The sequence below is a fragment of the Salminus brasiliensis genome, chromosome 18, assembly GCF_030463535.1.
Source record: "Salminus brasiliensis chromosome 18, fSalBra1.hap2, whole genome shotgun sequence".
In the NCBI taxonomy this organism is placed as follows: Eukaryota; Metazoa; Chordata; class Actinopteri; order Characiformes; family Bryconidae; genus Salminus; species Salminus brasiliensis.
This window is the reverse complement of record NC_132895.1, coordinates 11,459,316-11,476,790: the sequence shown is the minus strand read 5'-3', so window position 1 is coordinate 11,476,790 and position 17,475 is coordinate 11,459,316. Positions and strand designations below refer to the sequence as shown.

The 17,475-nt window shown below is 40.5% G+C and overlaps 1 protein-coding gene across 2 annotated transcripts in view; it reads left to right on the top strand.

Moving 5' to 3' along the window:
• Positions 1-17,475, top strand: part of stxbp1a (syntaxin binding protein 1a) — a 49,130-nt gene that overhangs the window by 9,235 nt on the left and 22,420 nt on the right. For both annotated transcript variants that reach the window (XM_072661260.1, XM_072661259.1), the window contains exons 2-4: positions 13,531-13,580; positions 14,648-14,729; positions 16,311-16,387. In XM_072661260.1, the coding sequence (XP_072517361.1) occupies positions 13,531-13,580; positions 14,648-14,729; positions 16,311-16,387 (209 nt within the window). The remainder of the gene's footprint in view (positions 1-13,530; positions 13,581-14,647; positions 14,730-16,310; positions 16,388-17,475) is intronic.

Genomic DNA, 17,475 nt, shown 5'->3' with positions numbered 1-17,475 from the left:
CATCAAACCACATGGGGTACCACAACATCAATACCATTTAGCAAAACCATTGCCTGACACCTGACCTGATACACCATAGCAGTCACCTTGGATACCATAAAAACTGCCTAGCAACACCCATGCAAGCACCTGAAATACTAGCACTCATCTATAGCAACCACATAGCAACATCTAAGCAAATACCTGGGAACTGCCTAGCAATTACCTAGCACACACCTTGCAACACCAAAAAAACCTTAGCGACACTATGGCAACCACCTAGCAAAACCATAGCAACTACAGAGAAACACAAAAGCAGCCTATCAAAAACAGTTTCATCCTAGTGACCACCGCAACAGTTAAGTAACTGTCTGGAACTGGGAACCACTTAAGCTGCGCAACCATTCTAATAGACGTTGTTGTCTGGCTGAAGGTAGGTTGTGATGTCAGGTGACCAAAATTCAATATCAGGACAACATCTAATGCCAATGTTAATATGACGAACAATAGTGACGACATCTGACGTTGATATTTTGTTGGCTTCATGTTGTGATGTTAACCAAAATCGAACATCTTCCAAAAGTAACGTGTCAACATCATAATGATGTAAATTGGGAGGCATGGTGACAAGAACTCAACGTCTGCCAAGCGTCATAATGTTAAAGCCCACATAACGTGAAATTCTGATATTATGTTGTTGGTTTTCAGTTACCAAAATTCAACGTCTGTCTAACGTTGAAGCTTGATGTCAACTTAATGTTGTTTTTGATGGATGTGTGACTTTGATTTCCAACCAAAGTTCAACATCTGTACAACATTGGGTTTTAATATTAACTGAGTAGTTATTTTCAACTCAACCTCTGCAACGTTTTTCTGGTATCAAATTGACGTCTGGTGCCTGCCGGGATCACCAATTAATATATAATATAATATATTATTATATATTATTTTTCAAGTGGTTTATTGACCGGGTATGAATTCTGAGCTCACAGCAGAGGTACTTTCTACCTTTCAGAAACTGAATGGGTGACCCCTACTCCCTCCTAACTCGTATGACTCAAATGTTGTTATCTAATTTCAAGTCCACTTGAATCATGCAGCTATTCCTAGAGCAGCCCTGGCATGTCCGAATGCACTTTGACCCTAACGTGTAGCAAGCGGGTCATAGCGTCACGCTTTCCCCAGCATCTCTGTCCTCCTTTCATTCAGAGAAGCCGTGCTTTCATTGGCCTGTTCAGCTCAGGGAGCAGGAGATGAGGCTGTTGCGTAATGACTCAGCATGCTGGAGCCTTACACTGAGAGGACAGCAGAAACACAGCTCGCTTGGAGTGTGTCTGTGTGTGTGTGTGTGTGGGTGTGAGTGTGTGCTCTGTCCTTGGACTGTGTGTCAAAGGGAGGGGCCCTGAGCCCCGTTTCTCACTTTCCCTGCTCCTCAAGGACAGCCTTACACAGCCGCAATAAGGACAACAGTATCTCACACCAACCGATCTCACAGTGGATACACCTTAAACCAATTACCCCCAGTATAACCTCCTCGTACATAATGACACTGTGGTTGATAGGGGTGATTTATTATATATTACTCCTGCTATGCATTTATATGGTGTGTATTTATATGCCGTGTCGGCTCAATTATAAAGATGCCGTCTCAGGGGAAAAAACAGCAGCTGAATTTAAAAGGGTTAAAAGATCAAAATGAGAAAATGCTGTAACTGTATAACTGTATTATAAATGCTGGGATGAGTAGGGTTGTGTATTGGTAAGCAAAAATTATTTGCTTAACAATGTCACAATATTGTCAATATTGCGATACTGTAATAATGGCCATATATTGAGATTTTTTTTGCCATAGTATTAAAAAACTTGACATTACATACATATAATCTGAGTAAAAGAAATGTTTTTTTGTCTTGCAAATCTATACAATATTGCAAAACATAATATTGCAATATTAGATACATCTATATTTTTATACCACTAATTTTGGACACTATTGCAGTGGAATTTATTAAGAAAAGATAATAAAAAAGAAAAACAGAAAACCCTCAAAAATACTAACCAACAAATGATAGCTCGGCTAGGCTAAATGCTAAAACAAAAAACAACTAAGAATACCAAAAAGCAAGTCTAAGTAAATGCAAAGCTAATGCTAATGTTAATGCTAAACTACTGCAAAAGAAACTAAATCCACAAAAAAGTCAATAACCCAGACAATGCTAATGCTAAAGCTAATGGCATAAAAACAAACAGGACAGTTCTTCACACTCAGACAACAGGAAGCCGGCCCAGACCCCTGCCCAATAAACACTTCTTGGTCCGCCCTCCCGTTTCACCTCGGGGGGTGGTCCGCACTAGCAAACTGCAAATAAATGGGTGTGCAGTAGAGCTAGAGTCTGTACAGTACTCTACAGATTCAGTCAAGTACTGCAGTGCTGAGGTGTTTATATGCACATTATGTACAGTATGTCTTTTTCTATTATTTTTGTTTAAAAATGTGTAAAAACAATTTGTTTAAAGATGTGAATATTATATTTTATTACCATTTTACTGAAGCAAAAAAAGAATCAAAATTATTTACACAATGTCTAACAACTTTCCATAACATGTCCTATCACTGCACAGCCCCTCCTCATTCACATCATATTAGATCTGAATTTGGTGTAAAACAGGTCTGCATGTGAGGAGTAATCCTCCACAGTGGGATAAATAGCCGACTGTCTCTTTAAGAGGAGAGAAGTGAACATCCTCAGAGATGGAGTAAAAGTGGGTCATGATATGTGAGGCGAGAGCCTCAGGGGAGCCGTGGAAAGTAGAGGGTTAAATCTACAGTCTCTTCTGACAGGCGCAAGGGGGGTGGGTTGAGGGGTCATACAGTCTACTGCACTTAATTCACCCAGCATTCACTGCAGACTAATATAGCCAGCCTGCAACTGATGCACAACCGTTACTTATGCAAAATGGATGCAGATACAGTCATGTGGATAAATTAGGACAATCCAGGACAGAATTAGGACATATTTAACGTGAACATTTGATCTTCATTTGAACAAGATTGAGAGATGGAGGTGAAATAACTAACCATCCTTAAACTAATAGAAACAATGGATGCCAAAAAACAAGCCTAAGTAAATGCCAAGCTAATGCTAAATGCTATTTTTAATGCTAAACTACATCCAAGACATTTACATTTACATTTACGGCATTTAGCAGATGCTCTTATCCAGAGCGACTTACAAAGTGCTTTGCTATTTACCCAAGAAAAACCTTAGCTAGTTAGAATAGACTAATAATTCAAAGATACCTCTAAGCTTAGACATTACTAAACACAAGACAATAAGGCGACCATAGTACTCTATTCGTCCAAGTACTCTCGGAAGAGGTGGGTCTTCAGTTTGCGTTTGAAGACAGCGAGCGACTCGGCCGTTCGGACACCCAGGGGAAGCTCGTTCCACCACTTTGGTGCCAGGACAGAAAAAAGCCTGGACGCTTGTCTTCCGTGATTACATTTAGATTAAATTTATGTTGTTTAGCTGACATTCTTATCCAGAGCAGTTTACAAGATTACAGAGGAGGGCCAATGTAGTGTTAGGAGTCTTGCCCAAGGACCATTGGTCCAGCGCTGCACAGTCACCTAGACCTATAGCTATAGCTCACTGGCAGGAAGTGGTGTTATCTGTTGCGCCTTGTACACTATATATCCACACGTTTGTGTACACATCGTGTAATGAATGCATTTATCTATCTTAAGTTAATACCCATTGCCAATAGAATAGGACTCTCTGGAGCAGATTACTACTTAAGACTACTTAAAATGCCCCCAATTAGAATCAGGTTAGAGAGGATTCTGGAGGACAAACCTCAGGCATTTAGTCTGGTTTGCTCTTGACTGTTCAAGTGAGAGTTATAACAGTGACCACATCCAAAGAGCTCTCTGAGGCCTTCAGAAAGAAGAGTCTGGGAAGAGATTTTTAAAAAGATCTCAAGAACAATCAGAAATTCAGTTGTTCCAGTGTTTTCTAAATAATTTACAAGTGGAGAACATTTAAAACTACTCCTCAGCCCAAAAGCAGGCCGCTAGATGTATTCTGGACAGATGAATACATGAGATGAGTCTGGAGATGTTTATTATTTGAAAGCAGTTTCCTGTTCACATTTTATATAATCATCATCACAACAGAACCTCATATCGCCAAGCTGTTTGAACTTCATATAACTTGATTTTATTCCAAGGAATTCTAGATTTGTCTGTGTACTCTTCACACAATGGAAAGGTCAGCTGACACACTGAATCTGTCAGTACATCGAGGCCAGGCCTGAACGGGTATCACCAATATAATGGCAGGGTGACTGATAGAGAGAGAGAGAGAGTAAGAAGAGAAGGGGGAGGCAGTGCGAGACAAAGTGAGAGACAGCTGGTTGTTTCATGTCAGACACAATGCAGTGCACCCCTGTGGAAACATCTGCACCCCTCTCTACTCCCACCTCACGACTGCTAAATGACCCAACTGACCCACCCACAGGGTTCATTTTGTCAACAAATAATTGATGCATTGAGAGTTTGTGGCACGTCTTTCTCGCATGATGAAATAATAAAAAAGAAAAGATAAGAAAATTAAATTAATAAAACTAATATTAAATCTTGCTAAAAATGACTTCACATACACAGTTTGTCCAATTGTTTGTGGACAGTCCTTCTAATCAACGTATTCAGTTACTTTTACATTACACCCATTTCGGAAACCCATTTTCTGCACAGATGTGCAAATGCACACGCACAGCTTGTCTAGTCCCCGTAGAAAGGTATTGCCAATATAGTAGGACTTTCTGGAGCAGATGAATATGAAGCTATTGGTACCATGCTTAATGCATAATGGTGCTTCGTCTAGTACTTTTGAGATTAGTCGGATAAGATTGCATGGTGATCATCCAATACCTTGACCTTACTAATGTACGCGTCACTGAGAATGCCATCAATTCATCACAGCAATGCTCCAAAATCTAGTAGGAAGACTTCCCTGGACAGTAGAGAAAGGGAAAAACAGGGTCAACTCTTTTTTAATACCCTTTATTTCAGAAGAAACAATAAATAGGTGTCCCAATACTTTTGTATTCCATATTGTGTAAGATTTAGCTGCTGAATTTAAGAGAGGGCAGACAAGTTGTACTGTAAGGCTATAAACTCACAATAAAATGTTAATTTCTATATTTTTTAATTTAGAATAATAGATGTTTAATTTATTCACACATACAGAGTGTACTGTGTTACTGTGGTCCAGCAGTATATTTATATTGATTGATCAAACACAATCACAGACATCGCTGAGTCCAAAGGCCCCTTTTACAGCAGGTAACAGAGCCACTCCGAACCTCAGAAACAGACCACTCCTGGGCCGCCAGCTGACCCACACTGTGTTTGTGCAGGTTCCTCTGTTTGGACAGCGATGAGCTGCTTTGTAGTGTTACCAGGCAGAGGAAGGACAATGCCTACAGCTGTTCTTTCTCTCCGTCCTCACTGTGCTGACCCCCTCTGACCTTGCTTCCTCTCTCTTGTCTCAATAGGGCTCTGGTGTTTGACTCCGGGGCAACCTCTGTCATTTTCTCGCTTTACACATCTATTAAGGGTTCGAAGGAAAAGAGAAGGCCAGACGTTTAGACCCTTAAGCCTAGTCTTAAAATGAGCAAAACAACGCTGTGCACAGTTAACAGTTAACCAGAAAGAGCCAAATCAGCTGCTGCAGGAGACTGAAACCCCTCTCAACTTAAACAGAAGTCAGTGTAAAAAGTCATGTTGGAGAATTTCTGTTAGTCCAGTCATCATGAATTTCTGACACAATGTAAATAACTGTCAGAATCAAATGATGAAAAAAGGGGAAAATTGAGACATTTACTGGATGTCCCTGTCTGTTAAGATGAATCCCACTTATGGGGGAAGTACATTCTTTGAAATTGATCAGTCTCTCCCGCACATTCTGTAAGCAGCGGAATGTAAAAACATGCATATTTTCCTCACCCAAATGAAAAGGACATTCTATAAAAAGCAGATTATGTTAATTAGCTGGGACCCACAAGCCCACACCTTCAGAATGATTCATATACATTCTGCCTCGCTGACGCTCCACCTGCACCACTCTTCATTCAGTAATATCTGCAAAATAACTAGGCTACAGTGGAGCCTGATGGGTCCTTGTGTTTAGACGTTTTGCCTAACCAAAATGAGGATAACGCTTCATCGCCTTTCATTGCTGACATTTCTTGTGAGTCTTCCTGAGGTATGATTTCCTGTAAGCGTTCCTCATTTTAACAGTGAATTAACATTACTACCATGATCACAGCCGTTCCTTTACAGTACACTTTACATATCCTCACTGTTACACAAAACCTCGCATCTCCATTTTTACCAAAATTGACTTTTTGACATCATTTAAATCTGGCAGTTGTTCTTTACCTTAGGTCAAATTTGCATGGTGAATGGTCCAAAGGAAATGCTAAAACATTAGTTGAAATCTGAAATTGAATTTTTTTCCATTGACGTCCATAAAAAATTGAAGAAGAAGGCTTTTCCCTTCCTCTTTAAAGTTTCCATTTTGGAGCGACAAGCTTAACTGACAAATAATGCGAGTGTGAACTGTGTCTGCCTGCACATAAGAGATTTGTTCATTCTGTACAGTATGTAAGGTTAAGTAAGGTTGTGTAAGTAAGGTATATGTAACTCACTGACTGTAGTGAAATATAATCAGTAATTTTACTGAATGCACTTGTTTAAGTGTTGTTTTGATTCTATAAAACAATGGATTCTGAAAAGAAACAAATATTAACCACCCTGCTGTAGAGGGTATGCATTGACATCACGTTCCCGCTGGTCAGACTGAGCGGCATTCTGCAGCAAAGCTGCGTTTATTATGAAAGAATATTATTCGATTAAGTTAAAGACAGTTGGACTCGACAGCGATCCATCCAAATTACTAAAGAACCATTGGTCCATGGACAGTGATGTGTAGCCAGGAACATCCAGCAACTGAGGCTCAAATCACACCTATTTAGAGGATAAAGGTAAAGGTGCACGTATTTGTCACTGTACAGTGTACAGCGAAATGTGTCCTCTGCATTTAACCCATACACACATGTGTTAGGGGCAGTGAGTACACACACACACACCCAGAGCGGTGGGCAGCCAACTCCAGCGCCCGGGGAGCAGAGAGGGTAAAGGGCCTTGCTCAAGGGCCCAACAGTGGCAGCTTGCCGCAATCGAACCCACAACCCTGTTATCGATATCCCGGCGCTCTAACCGCTGAGCCACCACTGCCTCTGCCTCATATCTAAGAGCACAAAGTCGAGTGAATGGTCTTGGGGTTGATATCAACTGTTTTCAGGCTTGGGGTTGATATCATGTTTTCAGTTGACTGGTTCATCCAGGTTGACCTGCTTTCCCTCTTACTTGAACTTAGCACGTCGCTAAACTTGCAACTACAGTGGGCTTGGTGTTTTTCGCCACCTGTTTTCAGAGCATGACTTTACCGCTCCCACACATTTCAGTGCCTGAATTCCAGTTGTTTCTGCTAATTGCAGCAATCCATTTCTTTCTCTTCTCTGTAGCTTTCATTAGTCTGTAAAATGATTGCGCTGATTCTGTTTGTACAGTCAGTCAAGCAGCAGCTCTTTCTCGTTTTTGTGTTAACGCCATTCACACTGAACGCTAGCACTGCTGTCTGTCTTTTTGGCCACAGTGACTCTAGCCACCTTTGACGTCACATGCTTACCCTCTATTAGACCCCACTGCTGTATCATCTGTGATAGACGGGACCACCATGAGAAAAGCAACGATAGAGAGAGAAAAATTGGTGAAAGGTCATTTTGCATGTTTTGAAAGCTACAAATTACTGCACTGTTACGTCTGTATGTGTGAGGCTGGCCTGGACTCGGCATGGAGTCTGGCCAGAGTGAGATGAAGCTGAGATTAGAGAGAAAGACAGGCTGTGAGAAGAGATGGCGTAAAGGAGACTGCAGGAGGAGCCTGAAACAGGCCATGCTGAGAAACAGCATGCAAATGAAACTCTGTAAAGCTCCTGTTCAGTGGCACACAGCATGTAGGTTGGAGCTTCAATCAGGGCTGAAGTTTGGATCTGTACCCAAATATAGCAGAGAGTCCAACCTGATCTGACCCTCGGCAGCAACAGAACTGTAGCCCAACACAAATCTGTACAGACTCAACTGTAGCATCACAAAATGATGTCCAAACTCAACCACCACCAACCAGAAACACCATTCACATGTTTAGTTACTTTGTAATGACAATGCCAGCTGTCATCAGATTATTAAAAAAATGACTAATTATTATCTAAAGAAGTCTTACCTTTACAAAAGTAGAGGAATGTATGAATATAATAGTTCATAAATAGCAAGAGGCAGAACATGTGTTTCTGAGTGTCCATTGATCAGTTTTACACAAAATATAGATCCAGTTAGTATAAGTATAAATCCACCAGTTAGACACAGCGAGAGGCAGAGACAGATATCTAGACCCATCTTCACAGCCTTGAAACTCCATATGTGTGCAATTGAAAGGGTGGGCTCTACAGATTCAGGAAATGTTCGTATTTATATTAATATCATGATATTAATAAAAATTTGACATACTGGTGCGTTCATAGACTCCAGAGGGTTAAAACACAGCTATCAGATGCCAGTTTTGGTGAGACACCGCACTGCAGAGTTTACATTTATGGCATTTGACTGCCTGTGCTGTAGTGAGGCATGCTTTGCTCAACCAGGGAATTGAACCCTAGTCTGCCACAGGAAGGCAGTGTTGTTACCTACTATGCTACACCAATCACTCCATCTCAATAAACACACCTGATTCTACAGATAAGCTCATTAGTTAGGCCTTCAGAAGGGAGGGAAAAGGCTAATCTCAGTGTTGATCTTCAAGAAACTTTAGGAGTTTGCATGATTTAGGAGGCATGGGTCAAAACTGTGTTGGACAGATGATTAGAACTGACCGATTTCTGGTCAATATTTGATTGTGTTTTTATTGAACTGCAGAAAAGCTGAATATTTAGGTGATGCTGGAAAAAATATATAAAACTTTCACCATATTTCACTAGAGTTCATCAGAAGTCGTAATATTAGGAATGCACTCTGTGTAAGATTGCAGTGAAATAAATGATATGGGGCAGATATAAGCTGCCTCTGGTAGAGGTCATGAAAAATGAGAACTAGATTTGAAAAACAGTAAATTAGATTTGCCTGATGTGACACTGCACGTCCTGCGATGTGACTGCTGTGCTTGACCACATTGCGCTAATAAGGCTGAAACAATATATTGTGCAGCCCTAAATCTAAAATACATGCATGACTAGCCTAGGTTAATAAAATCTGAAGTAGAAACAAATCATTGCTTATCTCTAAAGAAGTAACTTTACAAGAGAATTCAGGAAATGCTCTTAACTTAAAGTGCATGTTCACTTAAAGAAATTCAACAGTAGTTTTTGAGCATTTTATAACTAAATATAAAGAATAGATGTTGTGTTAAAATTATGTGGTAAATTGAAATCAAACTAGCTGAGCTTATGCTTGGGTGAATAGCAAAGCACTTTTGTAAGTCATTCTGGATAACAGCATCTGCTTAATGCCTTAAACGTAAATGTATATGTATTTATTTTTTTTTTTTACCAAACAATTCAAACAGTAATTTTGAGCTCATATGAACGAGTCCAACACTCCAAACAGACGGTAATGCTGCACTCTTAAATATAATGGTGCCTCAGTGGATTCTTTGAACGATGCCATAGAAGAACCACTTTTGGTTTCATAAAGAATGTAATGAAGATGTGAATGTGAAGAATGTCAAGGCAAGATCTCCTCTTATTCTCATTGTATCTCCTAGACATGGTTCAAAGCCTGTTTGAGATTTAAGCACTTCTGAAATTCAGCTCCTAAAAAAAACAACCCCTGGCTTTTCTCATTTTGATGTGGCTTAAACTGTTTTTGGTTAAACTGATCTCAGCTCAGTCTCAGCTGAATAAGATTTATATAAGACAAGTGTAAGATCTCCTAATTTCTTAAACAATTTCTCATAAAAAGGCATTCCCACATCTCTATAAACATGGTTCTTCATAGAACCGAAGGTGGTTCTTTGAAGGCAATGCTCAAAAAAAACCCTTTGAAGCACCTTTATGTTTAAGAGTGTTTAGAGCTCCGTTATCCTCTATTCTTTTTCATCTACATGAGTCTTTTTAAACACTGGTCTGTACAGGTCTTTTTCATCTCCAGGAGATCAGGGCTGTGTCTGTCGTGTTAGTAATGGATGCAGTTCACGTGCACGCACTCATTATTTGATTAGCTGTAAAATTGGCCTTTTTTCACAAAAACGACAATAAATGACATGAATAAATGCTGACTCTCGCTTCATCCTGCTAATCTTCACCATTCACTGAAACCTGTCCTGTATATCAACAGCTATAATCCATCTGCAGCCAGCTAGAGCGAGCTGTTTGAGCCAGAGGAGGGCTTAACTCTGCCTCACTGCAGTGCTCCAAATGTCAAACTGCAAACAGAGAGACGGAGATTATTTATTGTAACACTGCGGCCAGATGGCCAGCACAGCGATCAGGCTAATAGTGGCCTCAGCATGCAAGCATGGCTGCCTCGCAGTTCAATCCCCGAATTATGGGATTACTTATAGAGCAAATCAGAGAACGAGAAAGAGAAAGAGAGGGGGGGGGGGGCTTAATTTAAATGTGTGCAGAACAAAATATATCACACCAACACAGTTACCGCCAAGAGAGGAAGTCAAATGAAAGACAGTGACAGTGTTACGTCACTCCACAGCGGGTGCTAATGTTCAGATAGAAGTGCTTGTCTGATGAGCTTTATTTCTGACTGTGACTTCAGACACATTTAACAGCCAAACTCCTAAAAACTCCTGTTTTCAGCACATGATATCCCCAATCCGTGAGGTCCCATAATGCACGCCCTAACCCTGTGGCTTTCTTAAATGCACTGGGATGAATGAGCTCATTTGGCTGTGTACAAGATGGACTTGTACACAGCCCCCCCATATTCCCATATATTTTCGAATATATAGATTGGTTTAACAGGATCAGCCTACTTCTATATTCCTCTTTAAACATGGAAACGGTGGTTGGTGTGGCGCAACAGATAACACCACTACCCGCCACTGAGCTACCACACCATGTGGGAGACTGGGGTTCGATTCCCGGGCTGGGTGGCTGGGTGACTGTGCTGCGCTACACCAATAAGAGTCCTTGGGCAAGACTCCTAACACTACACTGACCCACCTCTGTAATACAAGTAACCTTGTAAGTCGCTCTGGATAAGAGCGTCTGCTAAATGCCATAAATGTAAATGGAAAAGTCATGAATACAACTAAATTAACAAAATAAATTAGTTCATATGTTTGAATTATTTTTAGATGAAAAGAGAAATGGTAGGCCTGTCAGAAATTTGCAGCACCCCCAGCTTTAAAATACAGGCTTATTATGCGACTGTAATTTTCATTAAATCTAAATCAGTCTCAGATGTAAGTGAACAAATGATCAAACTAAACACTTCCTGTGTTCTGATGAGCTCAGCAGAGACATACATAACATATATTTTGGATTAGCCTGTAAATAGACTTGGGCGCCTCAAATCATTGGAGAACGGCCGCCTATAGCAGCTTACCCATTCCCGGTGGTTTGCTGTTTGATGGTGCAGAATGATGAGCGAGACGCTTTTAGGTTTGTTAGGATTCTGCTTCAAAAATGCCTCCATTTTCTGAACCATTGTTATTGCTAGCCTAAATTACCACCCCCTCCACCTCAGCTTCTGAGCTTCAGCTTGCCTCTACAGTGAACCACCAGTACATGCTGTCATGTAGATGGTCCTTTAGCAAAGCGCACCAGATATTCAGCCCCGCTAGAATATAAACATATATTTATGATTCCCATTATTTACAATTCCTCATTAAACTCAACTGTTCTACTTCGACTGTTCCCAACTGTTCAAAAAATCTTAGTCAACTGACGATCCGACACATTTGACTAATGATTCGTCTTTCAGGGAGCAGCCCTATTTTATTGCAGTCATAACAGCGAGATCTGAAGTAGGAGTACAACACTGCTATCCAGCGGTCTGAGTTTAAACACAACACAAAATTAACCACCGTCTGCCACCAATCATTACATTTCAGCATGTTCATTATAAGTCTATACCATGTTTTTGAGAATTGATATAGTATTGCAAAAAAATTATCATGATACTCAAGTGTATCAATACTTTCTTACATTCCTAACAGCCACAGAACAGTAATTCTACATCACACATATCATGTTAAATACTGCAGTGTACTGTACAACCGTTTTACCACCCAACCCTGATTCTCCTGATTTAAACAAATGTAATTATACTTTATTTATGCAAATCCAATAAATCCAGTGCATCCAGTGCAGCCGCGTCAGCAAAAACGAACCACCTCTATTCAACCCGGATTCGATTCTCATAGATCCAATGTTGTCGTATGACCTTGGAGAGCACAGATCAGGCCTCCTGTGCTATCTCAGAATCAGCATGTAGAGACAGACGATGGCGGTGTAACGCCACGCTCTCTGCATGGCTTTGCCGTTGGACGCTGGAGATGGTGCTGTCGTATTTTCTGCCCTTGATCTGATTTTTTCCCCTGTTTTCCAGGCTGCAGTGCTGGCTCACACACGTACACGTTTTCAAGTGACGTTTTCTTTCTGCCCTAAAGCGATGGCACCCTGTGCGTGAATGATTTGCCTTTTTTGGCAACACTGGGCCACCATGGCTTTATGCTTCATTTGCAAATCGCTGCTTTCTTTAGATGCAGTCTCTGGCACAGAACAAAGCTCATCCTGTTGGAATACACATAATGAAGGCAGTCTTATAGCCATTGTTATTAAGCTTAGTGTATTCAAGAGGATTACAGCTCTTTCATTTACACTCACGCAAACTCACAGGATTCACATCAACACCAGGACCAGCGAGCACAGACAGGCTTGGGTGCGACTGGCACAAACAGAGCCCAGCTTCCCAAAAGCATCTGAATATTATGATCATTTTAACTGGTAAAGAGTGTTTAGTGTGAGGCCCGCTCGACCATTTAAGAATCATGTCTGTGTTACGACAGACACCAATGTTTAAGGGTGTGTGTTGATGTATGAGAGCAGTTTCCCTTGTTGATGGTGTGACGACAGAAAACACTGGAACTTCTGCCATGACATTGATGACAGGACAATGAATGCAATTAGTCAGTGTGTGTGTGTGTGTGACAAGACAGGAATGTTCATTTGTCTTTCCACCCCCAGTATTAATGTCATTCATTCCATACGGAAATGATCTGCCTCCTGCCACCAGCAGAGTATTGAGGACCTGAATGGAAGTCTAGGAAGAGTTGAACACATGCTGCGTTCTCATTAGATCATATTATATCAGTCTAAATCTGTTTCAAATATTAATATTAATATATCTTTTTGTGATCATCAATAGAAAAACAGACCGATATCAAAACCCCCTTCTGTTCTTTCTTTGCAGAGATCATGAATGATGTGATCAAGAAGGTGAAGAAGAAGGGAGAATGGAAGGTAAGACAGACATAAAAAAGAAAGCTATAAAAAACAACCCTTCCTCAACAGCTAAGCATGTTTTCCAAATGTGCTTGAGTTCTTTAATCTACGGCACACTCCCCAATCAAAGCCATCAATCAATCAGCCATAATGTCCTAAGTGCATTCTGTCGATAGCTTGCATTCCAGGAAACATTTATGAACACATCAACTCCGGTTATGTACAATCATATTGATACTCCACTGACTGTAATGGGGAGAATGGTGCCTTTTGTTCATTGCCACTCCAGGCTGGATCACTGCTAGTGCACCAACACCTTCGGCAGAGCTGCATGAGACCTCTCGCAAGAATGGCGTACCACTGTGTAACTAGTCATATTAATTATATATGTAATATATAATACTACTGAACAGTCTCAGTCCACATGTTTCTTTACCTTCAGATGTGTCTTTGAGGGTCTTGTATCTCTCAGCTTGTCAACAAATGCACACTTAGAGAGGTTATAAATGAGGAGACATGTCACTGGTTGAAATATGAATGGGAGTTCTCATAACACTCATAACACAACAAGCCCCCCCCCCCCAAAAAAAGCCAATCAGTTTGCTTGTCCCCCATTGCCCCAGTGTGGAGCTCTAGTACCCAGAACAGTCCAGAAAATCTATTCATGAGGTTTTTATCAGATTTTATCAGTGATTTAAAATGTGGTTTTAACAGTAATCTGACCCTCAGTTTCCAGTACTTTGGTTCCTGAACACACAGAAAAAAATATTCAGTTTGTCACAGCAGTGAATTAACAACCAACCTATATCAGTACATCCTGTTTAACACTTGGATTTGCCTGTAGACTAAAGATAACTGAATGGTTCTTGGCTGGGATGTACAGACCCAGATAAAACGCATAAATCTTTAATTGGTATTTACATTTACATTACGCTGAGTTCTTTATACTTCAGAAAGGTTCTTCACACTCAGCCATCTCATTTCCAATAATGATTTTCCCTGGAAGGAAGGCAAGCGTCATTGATCCTTTTATTTTCGTTTAAATAGAAGAATGTTTATCTCACCTGTTTTCTGTGACCCTTCAGGCTCTGGTGGTGGATCAGCTGAGCATGAGGATGCTTTCCTCCTGCTGCAAGATGACTGACATTATGACAGAGGGCATCACAAGTAGGTCACCCTGCTTCTTCTTTTTTTTACACTGTTATTACATCAGTAGACGGAATAAAACAACAACATGAAGCTAAGACTTTGAATAGAAATATAAATGTAGCACTGGCTCTTAAAGCAATACTAGGTTTCCCCAACTACTACTCACGTCATCCAGCTAAGATATGATTTTGCTTTTAGAATTGTAATTAAAAGGTACCACTTATGGAATCTGTTCAGCAAGTAGCCTTCTATAGGTTCCCATTCCTAAATTATCAAATTATCATACCTAAACACTTGCCTGTTTGAGTTTATTTAAGATTACTTAAAGGTCAAAGTCAAACTGTATTAACTTTAGCACAGTTAATTAAGAGTTAATTAAAACTGTGAACCTCAGACATTATTGTGTCTTCCTTGTGAAAATCCATCATAACCAAAATAGAGCTGAAAAACAGGCCAATTCCAAACCCCCAGACTGCTTTATAACAGTCTTGACTTGTTATATTTACACATCACCACCAGAATGTGCTAGTTAGGGTGATATCAATAATAATAATAATAATAATAATAATAATAATAATGGACACCAGGGTACCTTGTAACTGCTGTTTGTCCTGTGCCAGTGTTCACAGAAGGGGAGATCAAATCTGACAAATGACAAAGAGAAAGCCAGGGAGGCAAATGGGAATTCCCACATGGCTAAACGCTAACACTGCCCAGCTATTACAATCTCTTCCTTCTATTGTCCGCTCCCTCAAAAACAAACTGGACTACCTCAGCTGAACCAAACTGGAGCTAAATACACATCAGAAAGGATTATTACTGGATTATTTTTTAAAGGTGCACGTATTTGTCACTGTACAGTGTGCACTGCACAGCGAAATGTGTCCTCCGCATTTAACCCATCTGTGGTAGTGAACACACATTCACACACACTAGTGAACTAGGGGCAGTGAGTACACACACACACACCCAGAGCGGTGGGCAGCCAACTCCAGCGCCCGGGGAGCAGAGAGGGTAAAGGGCTGTTAGTTTTTAGCCTTTTGGGCCCAACAGTGGCGGCTTGCCAAGCCCGGGAATCAAACCCTGTTATCGATATCCCGGTGCTCTAACCGCTGAGCCACCACTGCCCCTACACCGTTAGGAAAGACAAACACAGGGAGGTGAGCGGGTGCAAGGCTAAAAGCTAACAGCATAGTTTTGATGAATACTTAGTGTTTTTGTTAAAACTACGCTAAAATATTTCAATATTGTGAGCCGTTGCTGTAAGCCAGCCATCAGCACTTTTTTTTTTTTACAAGCCTCTAGTAATTTGCATGATTAATTCTGAAGCAAAATAACAGGGTGGTACATTGGCTTCGTATCTAAGCATTTTTGCCCCAACCAAAGTCACATACTTACTATTTATACAGCTATAAACATCTTAAAATACTCATTAAATGCATTCTGTGGCGCATTTAAGAACTCAACATGGCTTGAGGCTTAAAAAAATGTCCACGGCTGTGCAAATGTGATTTTCCGCCACTGACAGGCAGTGTAAGATGTATTGCCTGATGCTGTATCTGTTTCACTTTCTCTCTCTTTAATTCTCCCCCGCTTCAGTTGTTGAGGACATAAACAAGCGGAGAGAGCCGCTCCCCACCTTGGAGGCCATTTACCTGATCACTCCCACTGAGAAGGTATGAGCTCGAGGCAATTACACCAGCAATGCAACACCTCAGAAAAAAAATCTAAATGAACAATAAATACAGACGTGCACACACACACACACACACACACACTCAGTGAGTCAGACTGATACAGCAAACACACAGCCAGGCTCCATAGCGCTCCAGCTCAGAGCTGTACGTCTTTTCACACCCTCTATCTTTAGTCACTCAGTAGGGAGGCCGCCTGTTCGCACGGCTCACACTGACCATATGTCACACGCTGTATGAAGCAGCACATCACCAAACACAGTATTGACTCAGCCTACGCAAAACAACCTCCGATTCTGCATTAGCATGGCTGCTATGGTAACTTGAACATGTAAACACATATATGCAAGTCATTGTACAAAATGGGTGCAATTGTCAGCATTTTCATCACACTTTAAAAATTCACAAATTCATCTATTAATTTGTCTATTAAATCCTCGTAATGTTTTCCTTTGTATTCAGATGTGGGAGTCATAGTCACAGTAAAAAATGACAGGGTGGTAAACTTAATCCTAAAATAGCCGCAGTTCTTCATACAGTCAAGCTCCTGACATAGCACACATGCCAAACAATGTCAATATAATTTTCATAGTATTAAAACTTAATTATAAAACAGTTTTCTTTATTGATTTTGTGTGACGGGGTGGTTGGATTGAGCTTAACAGACTCTGACGTCAGAACGGTTCCCATCTTCAAAGGCTCTTTGTGATTTAGTGCAACAGCACATTATTTATAGACAAAATAAGCTAGTGTGACGGGGTGGTAAGTCAAACTGAGGGACGTACACAAATCAAACGTTTGCAAAGCAAAATAAAGAAATATATGTAAACTGGGACAAACAGAATCCTGAAGGCTTAATTGTTGCTAATGTTATGTGTGTCAATATGGATAACCATGTACATGAAAAATGATCAAGAACAGTACATTACTCTTTTTTGATATGTTAACTAGAACATGTGTTCAAAATTCATTCAGCTTTAGAAACACTTTGGGACATTTTTTGTGCTTTCTGCATCTCATCAAACGTTGCGGATGCAAATGACACCCGGTCCGTATAATGACTCACATTT